The following is an 18,286-nucleotide window of genomic DNA, read 5'->3' as shown; positions in this document are numbered from 1 at the left end:
GTCAATATGCTCGCACTCGCAGACCCTATCGGCTATAGCGCGTGAGATCAGACGCACGGGCTAGGCTGATGGCCGTAGTAGCCGGGACCGAACGGATCGACGTGCTAGTTACCATACACGTGCAGTCCCCTACGTGTGCGAAGTCTGCCGGCGGCGGCGACTTGGCTTGGTCAGACCGCCAACAGTCCGCCAACGTACCGATCCCGCGCGAAAACACCGATCGCACGGTTGCGTCTTCGCGCCGGTGCAGATCGCGTGTATGCAACTTAGCGTTGTTCCCGTGTCTTGTATCGGCACGGCAAGCTAGATGCCGACGGGCCATCTAAATCTGCAGGAGACTCATTGCTGGACCGTTGGAGGCACACCACTTGCGTTTATTTTGCACGGATTTTATCGGCGGAAAAAGATTGCGATATCTGCGTGTATGCTTATAACAATGATCGGATATAACAAACGTATTATTGTGACCGATGCGATTTCTGTATATGGCTGTTGGACTGTACTTATAATGTTTGGGTAGCCAATTCTAAAAGATAACTAGCTGGTGTTGGTAGTGCGTGCAACCAACCACAAACATCGTATAACGCATTAAAATAAAGCAAAAAAAAACAAGGGGGGAGGAGCAGTTAAGTTAGAGTAAACGAAGGTTTAGTTATTGCTATTTAGCCATGAAGTAACCGACCACTGGAAATGTTTTCTGTGTTACTTTTCCACTATTACACTCCACATTCCCTCTGAATATAGCTTAGTTATATAGGCAGCGCACTTGAAAACACGGACACCAAGAAATGAAGCGCCGAAAAAATCCAGCGCTTTTGGGTGCCTTCATTCTTTGTGTCTATGTTTTTTTAAGTGTTTTCCAATAACGAAGTCGTGAATTACCAACTAGATTATCAAAATGTCTTAAGCTCTAAATATAAGATCCTTGAATTATCTAGTTCTCCCAGGAAAACAAACATATAACGCTTTCGAGCACTTCTAGTCACACTAGTTCCTTCGCTGTAAAAACTTGCACAGCAATGATGGAAACAGTGCGAACATTTCGAAAATTTATTCTCTAGTTAGAAGCTGCCCGTATACTCCTAGAAGTGAAGATTAGTTCGCTAATTTCCTCTACAATGCGCTTTCCCCTCGATTGCCAGCGATATCTCGCAATAATTTTTCAAATTATATTTCAAGTGCCGCGAGCCCACGATTTTAGGAGGCGAGCGTCGCCGCCAATTCTCTCCACTTGCCCCGTCTAGCCTCCGCTAGGGAGACGCATTCCCTGCGTTCTCCCATACCGGAGCAGGAGTAGCAGCAGGATCGCGTGAAGAATACGTCACGGGCCCCGCCTTCTTGGGTTCTCTCTCTCTCTCTCTCTCTCGCGCGCGCGCGTTTTTGCTGAGCGGCGCACTTTCGGTGACGCGTCTCGCGCGCGAGCTGTTGCGTTTATCTCTTTTCACGTAGCGGACGATTTTGCGCGCTCTGCACGTGAACACCTGACTAGCGATGTAAGTCAGTATCACAATCACGAGAACTGAAGCAGAAGCGAAAGGATGAAAGAGCATGATCGCGGCGCTGGAACACGGTAGAAAATGACATAGTTTCGTTCTCCACTCGTGCGACTGCAGGACGCGGAAACAAGCAGACGAAACATGCCGACTTTCGATCTGTGTGTTTTATTATTTGTCTAAACTTTATTTCGTCTATTGAAGCAATAGATTAAACAAATAGCTGATGTTGCCTTAAATAATTCTCGAAGTCATGTGTGTCACTGTCAGTGACGTCACAGCAGTGCCACAGCAGTGCCACATACGTAGTCGCACTTGTGCGACTAACGCCGACTCTCCGCGCTCTCCAGGTGAGAGCGCGGCGTCCGCGAGAAGGGCAAACGGCGTTATATATGAGGCTCCTAAACGTGATGTTGAAACAAAATGCTTTAGTTCACACGTTAGTGCATAAATTCAATATTCAAAATGCCGAACACAGATATTGCCAGGAAACATTAAAAAGAAATTGTTGAGGAACGAATGTTTATTTAAGTTAATAAAACAGCTGCCAAATGAGAGCGTGTCAAAGCTAAAACTGAACTCCTCGCTCAGATTGCAAAGGGGAAAAAAACATATGCGCGAATGAAATGATGCACTTATGCCAACTAAGTCACATCTGCTTCAACCAACGCGAAAAGCGGGAAAGAAATAAAACCAAAGGACGATAACAAAGGAGCTCTGCCGACGATACTTTCCTCCCAAAGCTAGCTTCACTGCGCGACTCACAAGAAGCAACCAGCAGAACGTTATGCGCTGCAACGACAACTCCTCGCCACCGCAGCCGGGCACACCACCATGACGCAACTGACATGTAGCACTGCACCACTTCGTGGCAGTTACAATGACAACGTCCCCGGCATCGCGTGTTCTTTCAGGTAACGACCGCCGAACTGGGAGAGTGGCGCTCACCTTGAAGGCCTCCATGTCGGAGAAAAGGCAGGCGCTCTGCATGCGCGCGCGCAGCACGGCGCCCTCGGGGTTGCTGCCCAGCTTGACCAGCGCCTCGGCGTGCTGCTCCAGCATGTCCTCCGTCATCGGAGCCGGCTCCTGTTCGTAAGGCTTCATTCAGTATTGCAATTATGTTTAACATAGCAGAGAAACGCATGGGCTATGAGAGACGCTGTGGTGAGGATCTCTGGATTAATTATGATCACACAGTGTTCTTTTTTTCTTCTTTTTCTTAATGTGCAGCCGACGCACTCTAAGCGGGCGTGTTTGCATTCTTCCACTATCGGGAACCGGCCGTCGGGAGTCAAACCTACAACCTCGTGCAGAAAGCCATAGCCACTGCATGAGCCACTGCGGCGGTTGCACTCGGTGTTGACGCAGAAAGGTTACCAAACAGAGCAATGCGAAAACGGACGCTATACGCGCAGCTTCGGTAATTCTTGTGCGAAGCTTGAACTTGTACTCGGCGTGCCTGAAATATTCCGGACGGAAGTCTAGAATTTAGCGTTCTAGTGTTCAGACGTAACGCAACGATCGATGGCGAGCTGAAACGCCCCAACAACTGCCGCTGTTCAACTGTTGTTCCGAGTTCCAACAGAGTACTTGCTGATGTGCTTACTCTGCATTTCTCCCATCTTTTGCGGGGTCTACATGGCCAAGAGAAGGCGACGACGTCGTACCTGTGTGACAGGAATGTAGAGGGGCTCGCTGCTCCCAAGCAGCGTCATGATGCCACACCGGCGCAGTACACCCTCGCGCACGCCTTCTTGTTCTCCTGGAAAGCATAAACAGAACAGCTGCACTCGCCGAGAAAATACGGGCCGCGTGTCCGACAGCAGAACGACGGGACAAAATGTCTGCAAGAACAATGCGACAGGAACCTGTGCTGGTTGTCGCAGACTCCTTCGAGCCGCTTCCCGCGATGGCAGTATTGTCCCCGGACTCGCTCTTGTCACCTTCTGCGGCAATGTCGTCGGGACACTCGTAGAATATATCCTCGTCGCTTTCGCTTGACCCCGACTTGGGCTGGGAGCCAGACTCGTCCGCGACGATGTTGCGGCGGTCTCGTTTTTTCTTCCTTTCTATGCAGTAGTTCAGCATCTGCGTGCAAACGCGCCGAGCCAGCGTGGGAACAGAGTTGCCGTCTGAGGCGGTCGCCTGCAGGCGACATGCAATCTGCTCGACCATCTATATTATAAGGGTTCGAGGCAGTGAGTTAATAGCAAAAATAAATGCGGGAAAACTACTCATTCGTTCGATCTTACAACTCGCTATACCTACATGCGCCGGTATGAACCACGTAAGTGACTTTACAGTCATACAAACGTAGGCTTTTAAATGCATCCCGCAAAGTGGCTGGGTGACACGTGACTGCAGATTTAACTGAAGTGTAGCGTCGCGTTGCGTCCATGTATACTGTCGGCGTCACCCTTGTCTAGAGCACGGAAATGGCCGCCTCCAGGGCGCTCCTGAGGCTGCCAGCGACGTCTAACGGCAGCTGCTGGGCACATTTGGGCCTAGCAACTACCGTTAGACATCGCTGGCTGGCTCCTGAGCGCCCGGGCAGCCACCGTTCCCGCGCTCTATACAAGGGTGACGCCGACTGTACCACTACAAGTGAAGAGTAACAAAGATAAACTGAAAAATGTTTGACCTGTGCGTCCAAATAATAGGCTGGCACACTACAATATAAGACACACGCGGCGCATAAGCGCAAGGGCGCTTTCGTCCTTGCAATGAGACAAGAAAGACAATTACTATACTTCTACAAAGCCGCGTCACTTCACAACATGAAATTAACAACCGTGTGTCGCTTCCCAACACACAAATGTCTTGGTATGTGCTGCCATCTACCTATTGTTCTGCCTCACTAAGCACGCGAAGTCACCGGAAAGATATATATATATATATATATATATATATATATATATATATATATATATATATATATATATATATATATATATATATCCTCCCTCTCACACACACACACACAAAATGGTATTTTACGTGCCAAAACCACGATCTCATTATGGGGCACGCTGTGCGGTGGATTACGCATTAATTTTGGCCACCTGGGGATCTTTAACAACGTACACCCAATGCCCAACGCGGCACACGGGCGTCTGTGTTTCACAGAGCGAGGGCATCACAAGGTCATTAACAATACACTAAAATTACCTATGATACGGTGGTGAATACGTTTAGGTACATGATGATCGGCTTGTAGGCATTCTATATGCATACCTTTAAAGCGTCTGCATGCCGTAAAGGTGTAGAGAAGGCCTTAAAGGCGCGACAGCCTGGGGAATACAAACATTGTATCAACGTATCTGAAGAAAGTCCTCTTTTCAACTTTCTTTCTTTCCTCCGTCCCCCTTCTCACTTCCTTCCTCGTAAGCGCTGTACGACCTTTCTAATTTCCCCATCGCTTTCTCTGGTTTCATTGTATGTTGCCTTTGTGTGGTTGTAAATTGCAGCAGTCATTTTGTACTCCAGCTAGAAGGAAGAAATCTTCGATCTTCCTTCTAAATCCCTCATCGGAACGCGCGGGAGAAAAACCTATTTACTCCCATCTGGGCTTATTTTTGTTTACAGTGTTTTGCGCTTACTGGGATGAATGCGTGCCTTTAGATAAAAGGGGGCGCGTTACGGCCATAACGTTGAACAAGAACATGTAGCGATGAAGGAAACAAGCGCGTGCATAGGCCCGCAGTTGGCGTTCCCTGCGCGCGAAATGCCATGAGGCGGTGTGCGTTTCTTGCGGTGAACTAAGCTCTTCTAGTTATGTAAAGCTGCACTCACAGCTCATTTCGCGTTTAATGGGGGACAAAGGGCGAGAAGACCAATTCCTGAAACGCTTACTAGGTTCGAATCAATGTGAACTGTTGATTTACAGTAATACTAAACGCATCTATACCATATTTGTTTTATGAGTGCTTGAAGAAGATATATTGCTTGTCGAAAGCGGAGGTGACTCTTCAAATTCTAAACCCCATGAGAGCGACTTTGTGCGCGAGGACGACGAGCGACGGCTTCGAGCGACAAAACGGGCCGTCGCTTGAACAGATCGCTCGCGGTCTTGTCGCTCGATCACTCGGTTCTAGAAACCTAGAATTCGTGGCTCGTCGCCCAGAAGTGCTAGAGCGACTAGCCAATAGCGCGAAGCCGGAACTTGATGTTGTACATCACTCAAATACTACAGATTGTCGCACGGAAGGAGCAACCAATTGAATATTTATACGAGCAAGGATAAGAACCTACTGGAAGACCCTCAGAAATATTTTATGCTGCTTTTTACAGTAAAATACATCAACTTAAATTAATAAAGCACGCGTCACGCTAGTTTCGGCGCGTATACTCGTATACTGCTGCCTTCATATCGGCAACACTGGGGAGACGTCGCTCAAAATTGTAGCTCGCACGGGGTACGACTTGTAGGCGACGAGCGAACGCAGCAGCCACCTCCATCGCGTCGCTTGTCGCTGTTGCGCGCAAGATCGCTTGCATGGGGTTTATACTTAAAACAAAAATCGCCCAAATAGGTTTAACAAATTTAACTCGACATCCCGGAGACCTTCCGACTCCTCCATCAGGGGTGACCACAGGGACAAAGAAACGGTCGTTGGGAGCGTTGCCACCCGCTTACGTGCAAGGTAGCTTCCCGAAAAAAGCCAACGCCAGCTAGGGTCGCGAGCCAGATCATTAAGAGGCTTATGCAGCATCAGGAAACCACTCCTGAGAAAGGAGTCGGAAGGATTCACACAGGGTTGATTAAACTGAATGGTTAGTGTTTATTTAATTTGTTTAATATTTCAAGTGCTTCTCGCAAGGCTAACCGGGCTGATCTCGCCCTCGGCATAACGCCGACGCCTGTGCTAAAATTTCCATTTCTGATCTAACTTCGTATCGGTCAAAGGCCAGACACATCTCAACTTGCCCCTTGATGATACGCGACTCCCCGCCGAAAAGGTTTCTCACTGGGCCAGTGCCAGGGGCGTAGCCCTGGGGGGGGGGGGGGGAGGGGACTTATGGGGCTTCAGCCCCCTCCGAAATTTTTTCGTGCTGCATGCACAGCCCATCCAAGCAATCCCCGGTGCCGGAAATCATTCTAAATTTTCTCTAGAATGTCTTTTTCACGCTCGAAAAGACATTTCAGCGCGAACCTTGAGAACTCGGGCTGCATTTCGCGGCAGTGCCCATGCACCGGGAGTCACATAACGCCAAGCAGCCCCATACGAGCACAAAGTTTCAAGGGCGTTTTGATGGCGAACGGGCTCGCCACGGCATCTTGCAGAGGCCGCGGAGTCAACGCAGCGCATGGATGTCAATTCCGAAATTTATGGGTATAAAGTTCTCAAACTTTTGATGTGAAAGGTGCATTGACATTTCCAAAGTTGTGCTTTAGATTTTCAATTGCGGAACTTTGTGGGTTTGATGTTACTATAAATATTGGACGCCAAAGGTGCATTCACTTTTCTGAAGTCTTACATCATTCCACAACGAGACAAGCCAAACAACACACTATCAGACAAGTTGACAAAGCCAGCAGCGAGGTCGGATGAGATGAAGCGTTGTGGTGGTTCATTTGTGCCGTCATGACACATAAAGAATATCAACGTTTTTTTTTTTTTTTTCACCTACGCCAAAGCATCCATGTCAAGGCACTAAAGTCAGCCAAGATAACTACGTTCTTATTTATTTTTTCTACTTCAACTTTGGTTCGCGAGGAAATATTGAGCCTCTTCATTTTTTTTTTTCCTCGCTACCCTACCCGCGGGCTGCTAGAGGCAGCCAGAGCGAATGCGTTTTTCTCGTGTCACTGCGACCACCGCGCGGCGCACTTCGGTGCGCGTTCGCTTTTCTGTGGCCGAGTGGATTTTCGCCTGGAAGAATTTTGGACGCTTTCTGGCTAGCAGACGAGAAAAAGAAACTATCGTCGCTCGCCGCCATCACTTTGGGACTCGACAAATTGCACCGCGTTCGCTTGAGCGCAACCTCTCCGGAAAGTCTTGTCTCGCCAGTGTAGGATACCGAGCAGTATGCGTATGGTTCTCGGTGGACCAAGTGTCTCACGTTTCCTTCGATATTTTTTCGGGAGCTGCATTAGGTGTCCAAAGTAGGCATTCGATTGTGGCCAACATATTTTGCGCTTTTTCATTTCGGTGCCCCCCCCCCCCCCCCCCAAAAAAAATACATTGTTGTGGCGCAGCGAATTGTCGCATGGTGAAAGTTCGATTTTGTTACTTCTTCTTTCGCGGACAGTAATGGGCCACGGGACGCTTCAGTTGCCGGATAGTCTTATTATGTAGTATTGCGATATAGTATTATATGGACGCTCCAGGCGCATTCCTGCCGTCGCCGTCGCCCTCATGTTTTGTATAAAGTCCAAGGGCGATAACATCGTGACCGCGCGCCGCATGCTGTATGTGCGAGTGAAAGCATAGGGAGTGGGATGGGGGGGCTGGAATGGGTGAGACGACGATGGTGGCTCAGTCTTGTGTGCGCAAAAGAGAAAAGCGGGGGCAAGCGCGCCGCCTTCCGTCGCGCGCGATACATCAGAGGGAGTCGATGGAATGGGGGTGCTATCTAAGATTCTGGGAATCTCTGATTGCGCAACATGTTCATTTGCCTTGTTTGACGTATTGTATACAGTGACATTTTTTTTAGATACGTAGATTTATTGGAGACTTACACGTATATTTAAATATATTGTTGCGGGGTTTTGTGTATACGTGCAGTGAACTTTGTTTCCAGTGACACTTTTTTGCCTTGTAACAAGCTGTATCTTCGCACTTGTATATTACATTGTATTTTCGCGTTTCTAATGTACGAAGGCGAGTAAAATCAAAGTGAGCCAACCCATCCCGCGCAGTAATTGTTCGGTCCATTATCTGCGAGGCATGCACGTGACACAAGGGCATCTTCAGTGGCGTAGCAACATGGGGGGGGGGGGGGGGCCTTGGGCCCCGGGTGCACGGGACAAGTAGGTGGGGGGGTGTCATATACGTCTGACGACACCCGAAAATTGTCGATATCCTCGCCTTCCTCGACTACACCCGAGGGGGAGGGGCGGTGACAGAAGAGCTAAGGGCCCCGGGTGCCAGACGACCTAGCTACGCCACTGGGCATCTCTCTATTACAAAAGTGACACGCAGGTGTGAGTATCAAGATTGCTTAATGCTCTGATACACTGGGTTGAACATGGTTGCGCGACATAATGGGGGCTCTGGAAGTTGAGCAGCGTGGTGCCCTGAGGTTTTTGACAGCTGAAGGTATTTCCCAAAAAGAAATTAGTCGCCGTATGGCTGCCGTGTACATTGAACATTGCATTTCATTGGCCACTGTGAAGCGTTCGAGCAAACGGTTCAAAGAAGGACGTGAAAATTGCAAAGACGATCCAAGGCCGGGCCAAAGCCATCGTGCAATCACCCCTAACAAAATTGCAAAGGTTGATGAGCTGATGAGGCAAGAACGGAGGATAAGCATCGATGAACTGGCAGAGCGTGTGAACATCAGTCATTGTTCGGTTCACGCCATAATTCATGAACATCTCGGTTATCCGCTCTTGTGTGCGCAATGGTTGCCCACGATTTTGAACTACCGCCAGAAGACGAAGAAGTTCAGCGCTGCCTAGACTCATCTGATCCGATATCACAATAAGGGTGACGACTTCTTGTCTCCAATTGTGATCGGGGACGAACCATGGTGCCACTTCTACGAGCCTGAAACACGACAGCAAAGCTTACAGTGGAAACATTCGAATTCACCACCCTAAAGAAAGGAAAGGCCGTCATTTCCGCCGGAAAGGTGTTGTTGACTTTTTTTTAGATCGTCAGGGGCCATTAGTGATAGAATTTGCTAAATTTTAAGAGACTATCAATTTGTTTCGTTATTGTAAAACGCCAGATCGGCTGGGTGTCACAATCAAGAACAAACTACGTGGAAAATTGACGAATGGGGTCATCTTGTTCCACGACAATGCCGTTCCCACGTCGCTGATGTGGTTAATACAAACCTGGCAATGTTCAAGTGGAAAACGCTGCAACATCCGCCATACAGCCCAGACCTGTCACCTTGCGACTTCCACTTTCTTGGAGCATCTGAAAAAACAGCTCAAGCGAACCAGATTCGTGTCGGACGATGACGTGAAAGCGTCAGTTGCAGACTTTTGAAGCAGCAACCCAAGGAATTTAATGAGACGGGAATCACGCGACTCGTTAGACAACGGAACAAATGTCTAAATGATCATGGAGACTACTTATAAATGAGGTACCCCGTTTGTCATATATTCGCATTGGCTGACTTTCATTTGACTCGCCCTCGTTTATTTTTCAGAACTCCTGCTTTTTATACGTGCTCTCTATTGCGGGTATAATTTCGGTGCAATTACTCACGATACACGACCGGTGACAGCTGCTCCTGCGTAATACATTGGAATAAATGACAGTGTCATTGAGATTTTTCACTGGCCGTTGCATATGTACAAGAATCAAAACAAGGTTCTTTAATGACAAAGTTTCATTACAATATTTGTCCTCAGCTTGTTAATTTCATGGCCTTTACATTTTTCATATCAGCGGCATGCACTGCCTTGCTGGTTTCGTGCTGATATAGTTCTAAAGTTCGTGTGATATTTTATTTACTTATTAAACAGAGAAAAAACATGCAAACATTGATATCGGTTATTTTGGGCACAATTTTTGGCACATACAAGTATATTCTTTTATGAAAAAATACATATTTTACTTATGCTGACACTGCGTAGCGTTCAAGAATTCGTTTGCAGCACCTTTAGCAATGACAATGGAGTTATTATTCATGTATGTGATCCCCAGACAAATTGTTTAAGAGGAAGCTTTAGCTCGCGCCCAACTCCGATGCGGCCTGTTCAAATGCATGTAAAACGCAGAGACGCTTTTCTGTGATAACCCCCGGATCGCTTTTAATGAAATTTGTTGCATTTGAGAGAGAAAGTTAAATTCTAGTGTCTGTTGGAAGCGCAATTTCGATTTAGGGCCTGAACATTGTTTAAATATTTTGAAAACCTCGAAAGTTAAAAAAAAAATAGAAGCACGACGTTTACAAACTAATAGCTCTGCATGAAGCACACATGTGGCTGTTCAGTAAACGGCATCTATTATAACAGTCAAAGCGGACAAATTTGGTGTGTCAATTCGTATCTTACTTGAATTGGTTACGTTGTGTACAAGGATTCTGCGAAAGCCGTATTTTCATAATGCTAAATTTCTTGAGATTCACGTGTAACATAGAAATTTTTCCGCTGTAGACGTACTATTAGGTGCAATTCACAGAATTGTGATATTATTTTTCATTACTGAGTTACATAGTTTTAAATTTGATAGTTTAGATTTCGGAAAATTTGCGATTTTGGTGAATATTTATCAAAGAATTGACGACCTAAATGAAAAATTCGAAACCAAAAGTCACTAGAATTTAAGTTTTTCTTTTCAATGCAACAAACCTCGTCAAATTTGGTGCATTGGTTGCCGAGAAAAACGAATTCTCCTTCTACATGCATTTAGATACGAGCACCCGAGCTAAAGCTTCCTCTGAAGGAGGAGACCGAGCTGCAATGTGAGCCCCCCACGAACGAAATTTCTGGCTACGCCACTGGCCAGTGCGTGCAAGCACCTTCGAGAGTATACACGTTCACCTCGCGATTCATTTCGCAGCCTAAAACAGTCCAAACTGCTGATCTTCAAGGTTTTTCTTTATTATTATTATTTTGTAATGTGTATTCACCTTAGCACGAAACGGCCTTATCTTCACCAACAGAGAAGAATAAAAATTAAGTTATGCGGTTTCAACGTCCGAAACTGCACAACCATGGTTACGAGGGAGGCGGTACATAATGGAGGGCTCCGGATTAATTTTGACCACCCGAGTATTTCACGTGCACCCGAAACAAGGTACACGAGCGTTCTTTTGCATTCCGCGCTCGTCAGAACGCTGCCGCCGCGAATCCATCCCGCGACGTCGTGGTCGGCAGCAGAACGCCACAACCGCTGCGCCACCGCGGTGGGTCAACAAAAAGAGAACATTTCGCAGCAGCTTTTTGTCTTTTCTCTCCGCTTAATACGTGCTCGCCGTGCCCCCGCCGTTCTTGTATTTCAACGTCGGCATTAAGGCTGACGAAAGGCGCGCCACCACGTGGTCCCAACACTTTCTTCACTGACACTCGGGCAGCGGATTCGCGCGTGACGCACGGAGGCGGGGCTGTCACGCACCGTACACGCGGTCAACGCAGAAAGACGCCACGCATCGCAACGCTGGTCGTGCTCTTCCACGCAGCTGCCTCTCGCGGCTGCACGACGACACGGAGACTAAAAACGAAGAGAGGCCGCGTGGACACTTGTGCGCTGCCTGCGAAGGCGTCCGCGGTCCCGTCAGACGGGTGTTGCACGCGCGGGGCGTGCAAAAGCGGGCGCGAGGGGCTCGACAAACAATGGGACGGTTACGGGCGATTACGTCCAATTAGCAAATTGCTGCCCCCACTCGCGCGCTTAATCGCCAAGAAGCAACCCGCCGCCGACCGATTAGCTCGCGCGCAAGGGGGGCGCCACGTCCTTATACTACACCCGCTCCATTTACGCATCACGCTGCACACAGTGGCTGATAATGATACCGACTCGCTCTTATACTCCCGCTCAGTACTTCATCGCCTACTTTTCCAACTGCCGTACTAGCAGAGTGCGGGTGTAGGCCAGTTGGTTATTCGTGATTTTGGGAAGTTACCGCAAGAAAACACGGAAAAGGACAACACGAAGCGGTTGTGACAACTGATGATTTTATGAAACGAACGCCAAGCTTATACTGGGTGTCCCACATAACTTGAGCCACGAATTTAAAAATGAAAGGCGCGTCGGAAGCGAATTGGACCGAACGCATACTATTCGCAATATCCTATAGTAACTCAGACCTTTTTTTCTGCTTCCCCCATAACTCACTAATTATTTAGCTTAATTACCCAACTTTTTAATTATTGACTGAGGACCGAAAGTATGATACGCAGATTAGTAGAGCACCTTCAGAAAGCACCGATCGAGTTGTTTCCTTTACGATGAGTGTCACGTAAGCCTTTTATTCCAGGTTGCAAAGAAAGCCCGCGAAATATGAAAAAAAGCCACGTGACGGAGCGCTTGCGCAGTAGTATCGTGCTGCTCTCAAGCGTGCGTTCGGTGAACAAGGTCGGCTCCCGTCGGATGACGGCGAAAGTGCATGCTGCTGGCCGAGCGCTGCCGATGAGATAAAGAACGTCCTGCCGCTTCCTCGTCGCCAGTCACGAAGCAGCCGACCTTGTTCGCCGAACGCACGCTAGTGAGCAGCACGATCATCATCAGCATCATCATCCTGTTTTATGTCCACTGCAGGACGAAGGCCTCTCCCTGCGATCTCCAATTACCCCTGCCCTGCGCCAACCGATTCCAATCAGCGCCCGCGAATTTCCTAATTTCATCGCTCCACCTAGCAGCACAATACCACTGCGCAAACGCTCCGTCACGTGACTTTTTTCATATTTCGCGGGCTTTCTTTGCAACCCAGAAAAAAGGACTAAGTGAGACGTATCGTAATGGAAGCAACTCGATCGGTGGTTTCTGAAGGTGCTCTGCAAACCTGCGTATCATACTTGGAGTCATCAGCCAAATTAAAAAGTTAGGTAATTAAACTTAATTAATTAGTGAGTTATGGGGAAACAATTTTCGGAATTACTATATGCTATTGGGAATAGTATGCGTTCGGTTCAATTCGCTGCCGACACGCCTTTTATTTTTAAATTCTTGGCTCAAGTTATGTGGGACACCCTGTATAGCTTGGCGTTATATAGCCACGCACCATCAATGGCCACCTTCAACGCTGTGCTTTTGTTATACTAGGTGTTTCTTCTTACGTGGAAAACGTTTCCTTCTTTTTTTTAAGGAACTGTCAAATTTAGGCCCCTGACTTTCTTGCTGGCTAGGCGGACATTAGCAGCCAGAAAGATATCGACAATAATTTCGTCAATGGACTAAAATATGTTAACCACGATGTTAAGTAAAAACTTTACGGGCACATATAATTGCGAAAATGAAGTCTAGGTGTAGGTGTAGTGAAGTCATATCTGCTTAGCGGAATTCCTATAACTAGCAACACTCTCGAGATATGCGACTTTAATATGAGCTACGAAATACATTGGCGTTCCAGTTAACAGTTTTCCAAAACCGTGCCTCTCACCCTTCGGGACGAAATGGTATGGTCTAGCTTGTGACGTCCGTAAAGCCCCAAGGGCGATGCGCATAGCGGAGAGAAGAGACCAGCTTAGCAAGCCATCCATTACTTACACTGGAACAGTGCAGTAACGCGTTATATAACACATGAATGTATAGAAAGAAACACGTATACGTCCTCCGACAACAATATCACTACCCTGCTAAAACAAAGAGTAATCCGCAGAAGAAGCTAGTCACACCACATACCTGAAGTTTTTGGTGGAGAATTGAAGCAGCCAGGTTTGGTGTGCCAGGCTCCAGACTGTGTAAGAAAAGATAAGAAACCGTGTGACGCGCTTAGTTTCAGCAATAATAACTGAGCACCAATTTACAGAGGAGTAAACATCGCCAGCAAACGGCCATGTATAGCTCATCTTTCTGTATGTTAAGAGTATGCGAATATTCTAAACTTTCGAATAACGAATCGACTATTGCCCTATTCGATTAGGTCGTCGAATAGAATGGTCACACTTCGTGAATACGAATATTTTTTGTATCTTTATGGATATTTCAAATCGTAAACTGTGCGCAATCAAACATACAGTTGGAACAAGAGTACGATCAATTTCGACTCCCCAGTTCTAGTATGCATAAATCATAAGAATTTGCGTAGTAGAGCAGCTTACGCCGCTCAGTGAGCTGAATGTGCCCTTCTAAACCGCGAAAAAAGGGGGTTAACCGAGGGACCCGATTTTTATTAGTCATATCATAAGAAGCCAACAAACACTGACACCAAGGACAACATAGGGGAAATTACTTGTGCTTAATAAATGAAATAAAGAAACGATAAATGAATGGAAATGAAAGTAGATGAAAAAAACAACTTGCCGCAGGTGGGGAACGATCCCACAACATTCGCATGTGAAGGTTGTGGTATCCCTATGTTGTCTTTGGTGTCAGTGTTTGTTGGCTTCTTCTAAACCGCGATCCTTCCCACTCTCCGAAGAGCCTTGGCCATGCGAAAAACTGATTATTTGTTCCGAATGTTCCATTTGTGCTTTTAATAAGCAAGGCTTCATGACGTGCAACGTAATGACAAACTTGCTAACACTACTGATTCTAGGAGATCTATAATAATGATGAAGACAGCTGTTCATTATTCGAGAAAGCCTCTGATATTCGATTCTCGACTGGCACTATTCTCTGCCTATTCGGTACGGTCTCAAAAGTTACTATTCGCACACGCTTAATACATATTCGTCCGAAAAAAAAAAAATCAAGTACTAGTAGAGTAAACAACGTTTAGCGAACCTCAATATCGGAAGCCGCGCTTACAAATGTCTGGTACATAGCCTGCGTATGTGATCGTTTTTCTTTTTTCCCATCCCTTCCTATTAGCGGAAATGGTTCGCGAAGGAAAGAATGTTATAAACGCCGTCCAAAAATGAGAGACACACGAGTTTTCGGTCTCCAGTATTGACACGCGCGCGTGTGTGTGTGCTTTGAGCACGAATGTAACGGTTTCGTGGCAGCCCGAACGAGGAGAGAGAGAGAAGAGAACGATAGAAAGTCAGGAGCTGAATAGCCAGGCGGCGGGCACTATAAACGCTCTACAGTTCCATGAGCTCAAAATAGCGCGACAAAACGGCACGGAGAAAAGAAATCATGCCGTGGCATAATCGCTAGACACGGCGGGCTTACGTCAGCCCCCAGTTCCCCGCAGCCGACCGCCGAAAGGGAAAGCAATTGATGTTGATTCTGGCGCAGTATTGCTGGCGATAACGGGGCGCGTAAGGCACGCGGTAACAGCTTTGAGGCCCAACACGAATGACGCCGTGGAAGAAGCAGGAAGAAGGGGGGGGGGGGGGCAAAAGGTGCGCGCGGCCGCGGAGAAAGGCGGCGCGGAGCATAACGGCTTATTTCGGAAACGGGACCGGCCGACGTGCCGATGATGGCCGGAACAATCGCGACAGCCTCGACGTCAGAGATGCAGGAGGTGGGTGAGTAGCGGCGCTCTCCTCTCGGCGGGAGGCGAGGGAGCGGCGCGCGGCCGCCGCAACAGGTTTCCCCGGGCACTCGAACGGCCACACGGGCCACGGTGCGCACGGAGTGCAGGACTTGCGTCGTCGTCGTCGTCGCCGCCGCCGCCGCCGCACAAGGGGGATATACACGACGATACGCGTGCGGCGCCCAGCATGACTGCACCGGGACATGTGAGTACGCGCGCCCGTTACCAGAGCCGGGATGGCGATTTTCGCGCGGCACTTGCGTGCACGTTGTTGTAAAGATGTCGAGCGCAGCCTACTCAAGACCTGAGACGCCACCGCAGCTGCGCCTGCGGCAGGCTCAGATGTTGAGTGAGCTCCTCCTACACAAGCCCCGGCGAGACTTGATGCTTGCAAGAACGTTGTTTCGGGCCAGGGTAAGGCAGATCGCGTGTAATAGGAGGGGGGGGGGGAGAAAAACAAAACAAACCCTCCAGTATACTTCGGTGAACGAATGTCTTCAACATGCTCGCTCGCCCTGCAAACTGCACGGAAGACTTGAGCTGCAGGCATGACTCTTCCAGATGACGGGCAGATTGGCTTGAGGTGCTTGCTCTACTTCTCACGTGGCATAACTGCTGCATTCACCAAGCATGAAGACGTGTTTCGGTACTTTCCGTTGATGAAAGCAAGAACACGCGCGCCCGCGTCGGTGGAAACCTAAGCATATTCTTGTATTCCAGCGCTCAGCGACAGCGCCGAACCGTGGTGGAAGTAATGCTGACACTACTGGTTACATAGGTCGTTGATAATGTGTTGCATGCTGAAACGTTTTACCGGTGCCAAACAACACAAAGTGCGTCGATTTTAGCTGATTTAATACAAGGGGGTTCTCATCGAGAAGTACAACGCTATCACAAGATTATAGCAGTTATGTACTTTGTTGAATGCTTTCGTCACGGATACTACCACCGAAACCTATCGGCGCGACTGGCACAGCAATTATGTCTAATTGACGTAGTTAAAATCTAGAGAAGTCACGATATATAATTGTGTACAGAAGAACTTATTTAATACATACTAATGAAGCTTACTTGTTCTTACAGAAAGCTCATTAGTTCGTGATTTTTTTGAGTGCACATCCGTGCACATTGATGGTAACTAAAAAATGCTCGCAATACTGAATGCGCGCGTAGCATACATAGCAACCCATTGTAACCACTTGTTAAAACAACCATACAATGCGGCACGCTATTCGAAACTATATATGCACATCTTTTTATAAGACAGACATGAACGTCAGCTGCAACGGCACGGTTTCAGCTCTACGTGGGTACTGAATTTAGTGCCGACTAAAACATACCACACGGAGAACGAAAAATGAACTACAACGCCAGACAACCTGCCATGAAGTTCGAATTCTGCTTTCTAGATGCGCTATATAGTGGCGAACCATTAGGTCAAACAAGTGTAAGCCGCTGTTAATTCTTATTGAAAACAATTTATTCGTCTATATAGCGAAATTCGATGAGAAAAGCGTCAGTGGAAAATACCACTTTTTAAAATTCAAGACAATACAAGTTAGGGAAAGCACTTCGTTAAAAAAGACATTAAGAAAAAAAAAGAGAAATCACCAGTCTTGCACGCAACAGTAATGCGGCATTAAGACGGCACCTGCGGCTAAAACAAACTGGGTCGCTCCACGCTCCGAAGCGTTCTGGGCACAGCCGATTGATTACCAAACGAGTGCAACCGACCAGCGAGAACGGAGCGAAACGGCCGACGTCGTTGCTGCGAAAAACAATGCAGGCGGGCAAAAACGAAACCGCCGGGCACATCCATCTATGACTGCGCCGAATGATTGCGCACAGCGCTCCTCCGTGCAATATACAGAGGTGTAGTGCCGCGATCAGTATGGGAAGCACATAAGTCCAGAAAAGCTCGGCTGCCGTGAAGGCGCGCACGGGTGTGCTCCCGAGGTAGATTAATGTTGTTCGCGGCGCCTTTCACATTCTTCTGGTGCACCGACTTATTTCCAGCGCACTTGCTCATAAGGGCTGCAAATGACCCACGCCCGTAATTCTGTTGACGGCTTTTGCAGAACGCGGTTTTTATAATGCGTGTGCGCGTCGAGGAATCCTGAAACGCCGCGGCACATAGCCGCAGGCTCCCTTCCCCGGCCGAAGCCTTGTCAAAGCCGGCGTAATGCAGGCCCTTTCCGGAGGCTCCGTAGCATGAACATCCGGGACAAAGTGCCAGAATTATTCCAAGAAGCGAACCGTGACGCATCCTGGTTTCGAGGCGCTTCCGAGCGATCGGCAGAGCACGGCCACGCGGTAGCAAGCTCGCTGATCGTATCGCACTTGGCTCGGCTCAAGCGCAGCTTTGTGTGCTCAGAAACGAGCGCGAGTGACACAACCGCACTAGCGGAGAGACCATACCGGTCTTCACGCCTAATGCACTTTTTATTGCCAACTTCCCGCCTACGTCGGACGGAGTGCGCGCCAAAGCCAACAGACTTGGAGAAGGAATCTTGAGAGCTTCGATGCAGGGGTGGGATTCAGACCAATCGCCTCTTCAGCAAGCTGACCACTTAAGCCCACGCGGATAC

At 48.1% G+C, this 18,286-nt stretch overlaps 2 protein-coding genes across 3 annotated transcripts in view; one reads left to right on the top strand and one right to left on the bottom strand.

Moving 5' to 3' along the window:
- The window catches only part of Rab3GAP1 (RAB3 GTPase activating protein subunit 1), a 302,634-nt gene that overhangs the window by 38,459 nt on the left and 245,889 nt on the right, over positions 1–18,286 (bottom strand). For both annotated transcript variants that reach the window (XM_075677210.1, XM_075677219.1), the window contains exons 16-19: positions 13,958–14,012; positions 3,362–3,581; positions 3,161–3,255; positions 2,442–2,579 (exon numbers count right to left, since the gene is read on the bottom strand). In XM_075677210.1, the coding sequence (XP_075533325.1) occupies positions 2,442–2,579; positions 3,161–3,255; positions 3,362–3,581; positions 13,958–14,012 (508 nt within the window). The remainder of the gene's footprint in view (positions 1–2,441; positions 2,580–3,160; positions 3,256–3,361; positions 3,582–13,957; positions 14,013–18,286) is intronic.
- LOC142566293 (uncharacterized) overlaps positions 15,721–18,286 on the top strand; it is a 59,607-nt gene continuing 57,041 nt past the window's right edge. Inside the window, exon 1 of the mRNA XM_075677191.1 lies at positions 15,721–15,903. The gene's annotated coding sequence lies outside the window, so the exon portion shown is untranslated. The remainder of the gene's footprint in view (positions 15,904–18,286) is intronic.

Source organism: Dermacentor variabilis, chromosome 1 (assembly GCF_050947875.1).
Source record: "Dermacentor variabilis isolate Ectoservices chromosome 1, ASM5094787v1, whole genome shotgun sequence".
Taxonomy (NCBI): Eukaryota; Metazoa; Arthropoda; class Arachnida; order Ixodida; family Ixodidae; genus Dermacentor; species Dermacentor variabilis.
Note: the sequence above shows the minus strand (reverse complement) of the source record. Positions and strands in the feature narration are given on the sequence as shown.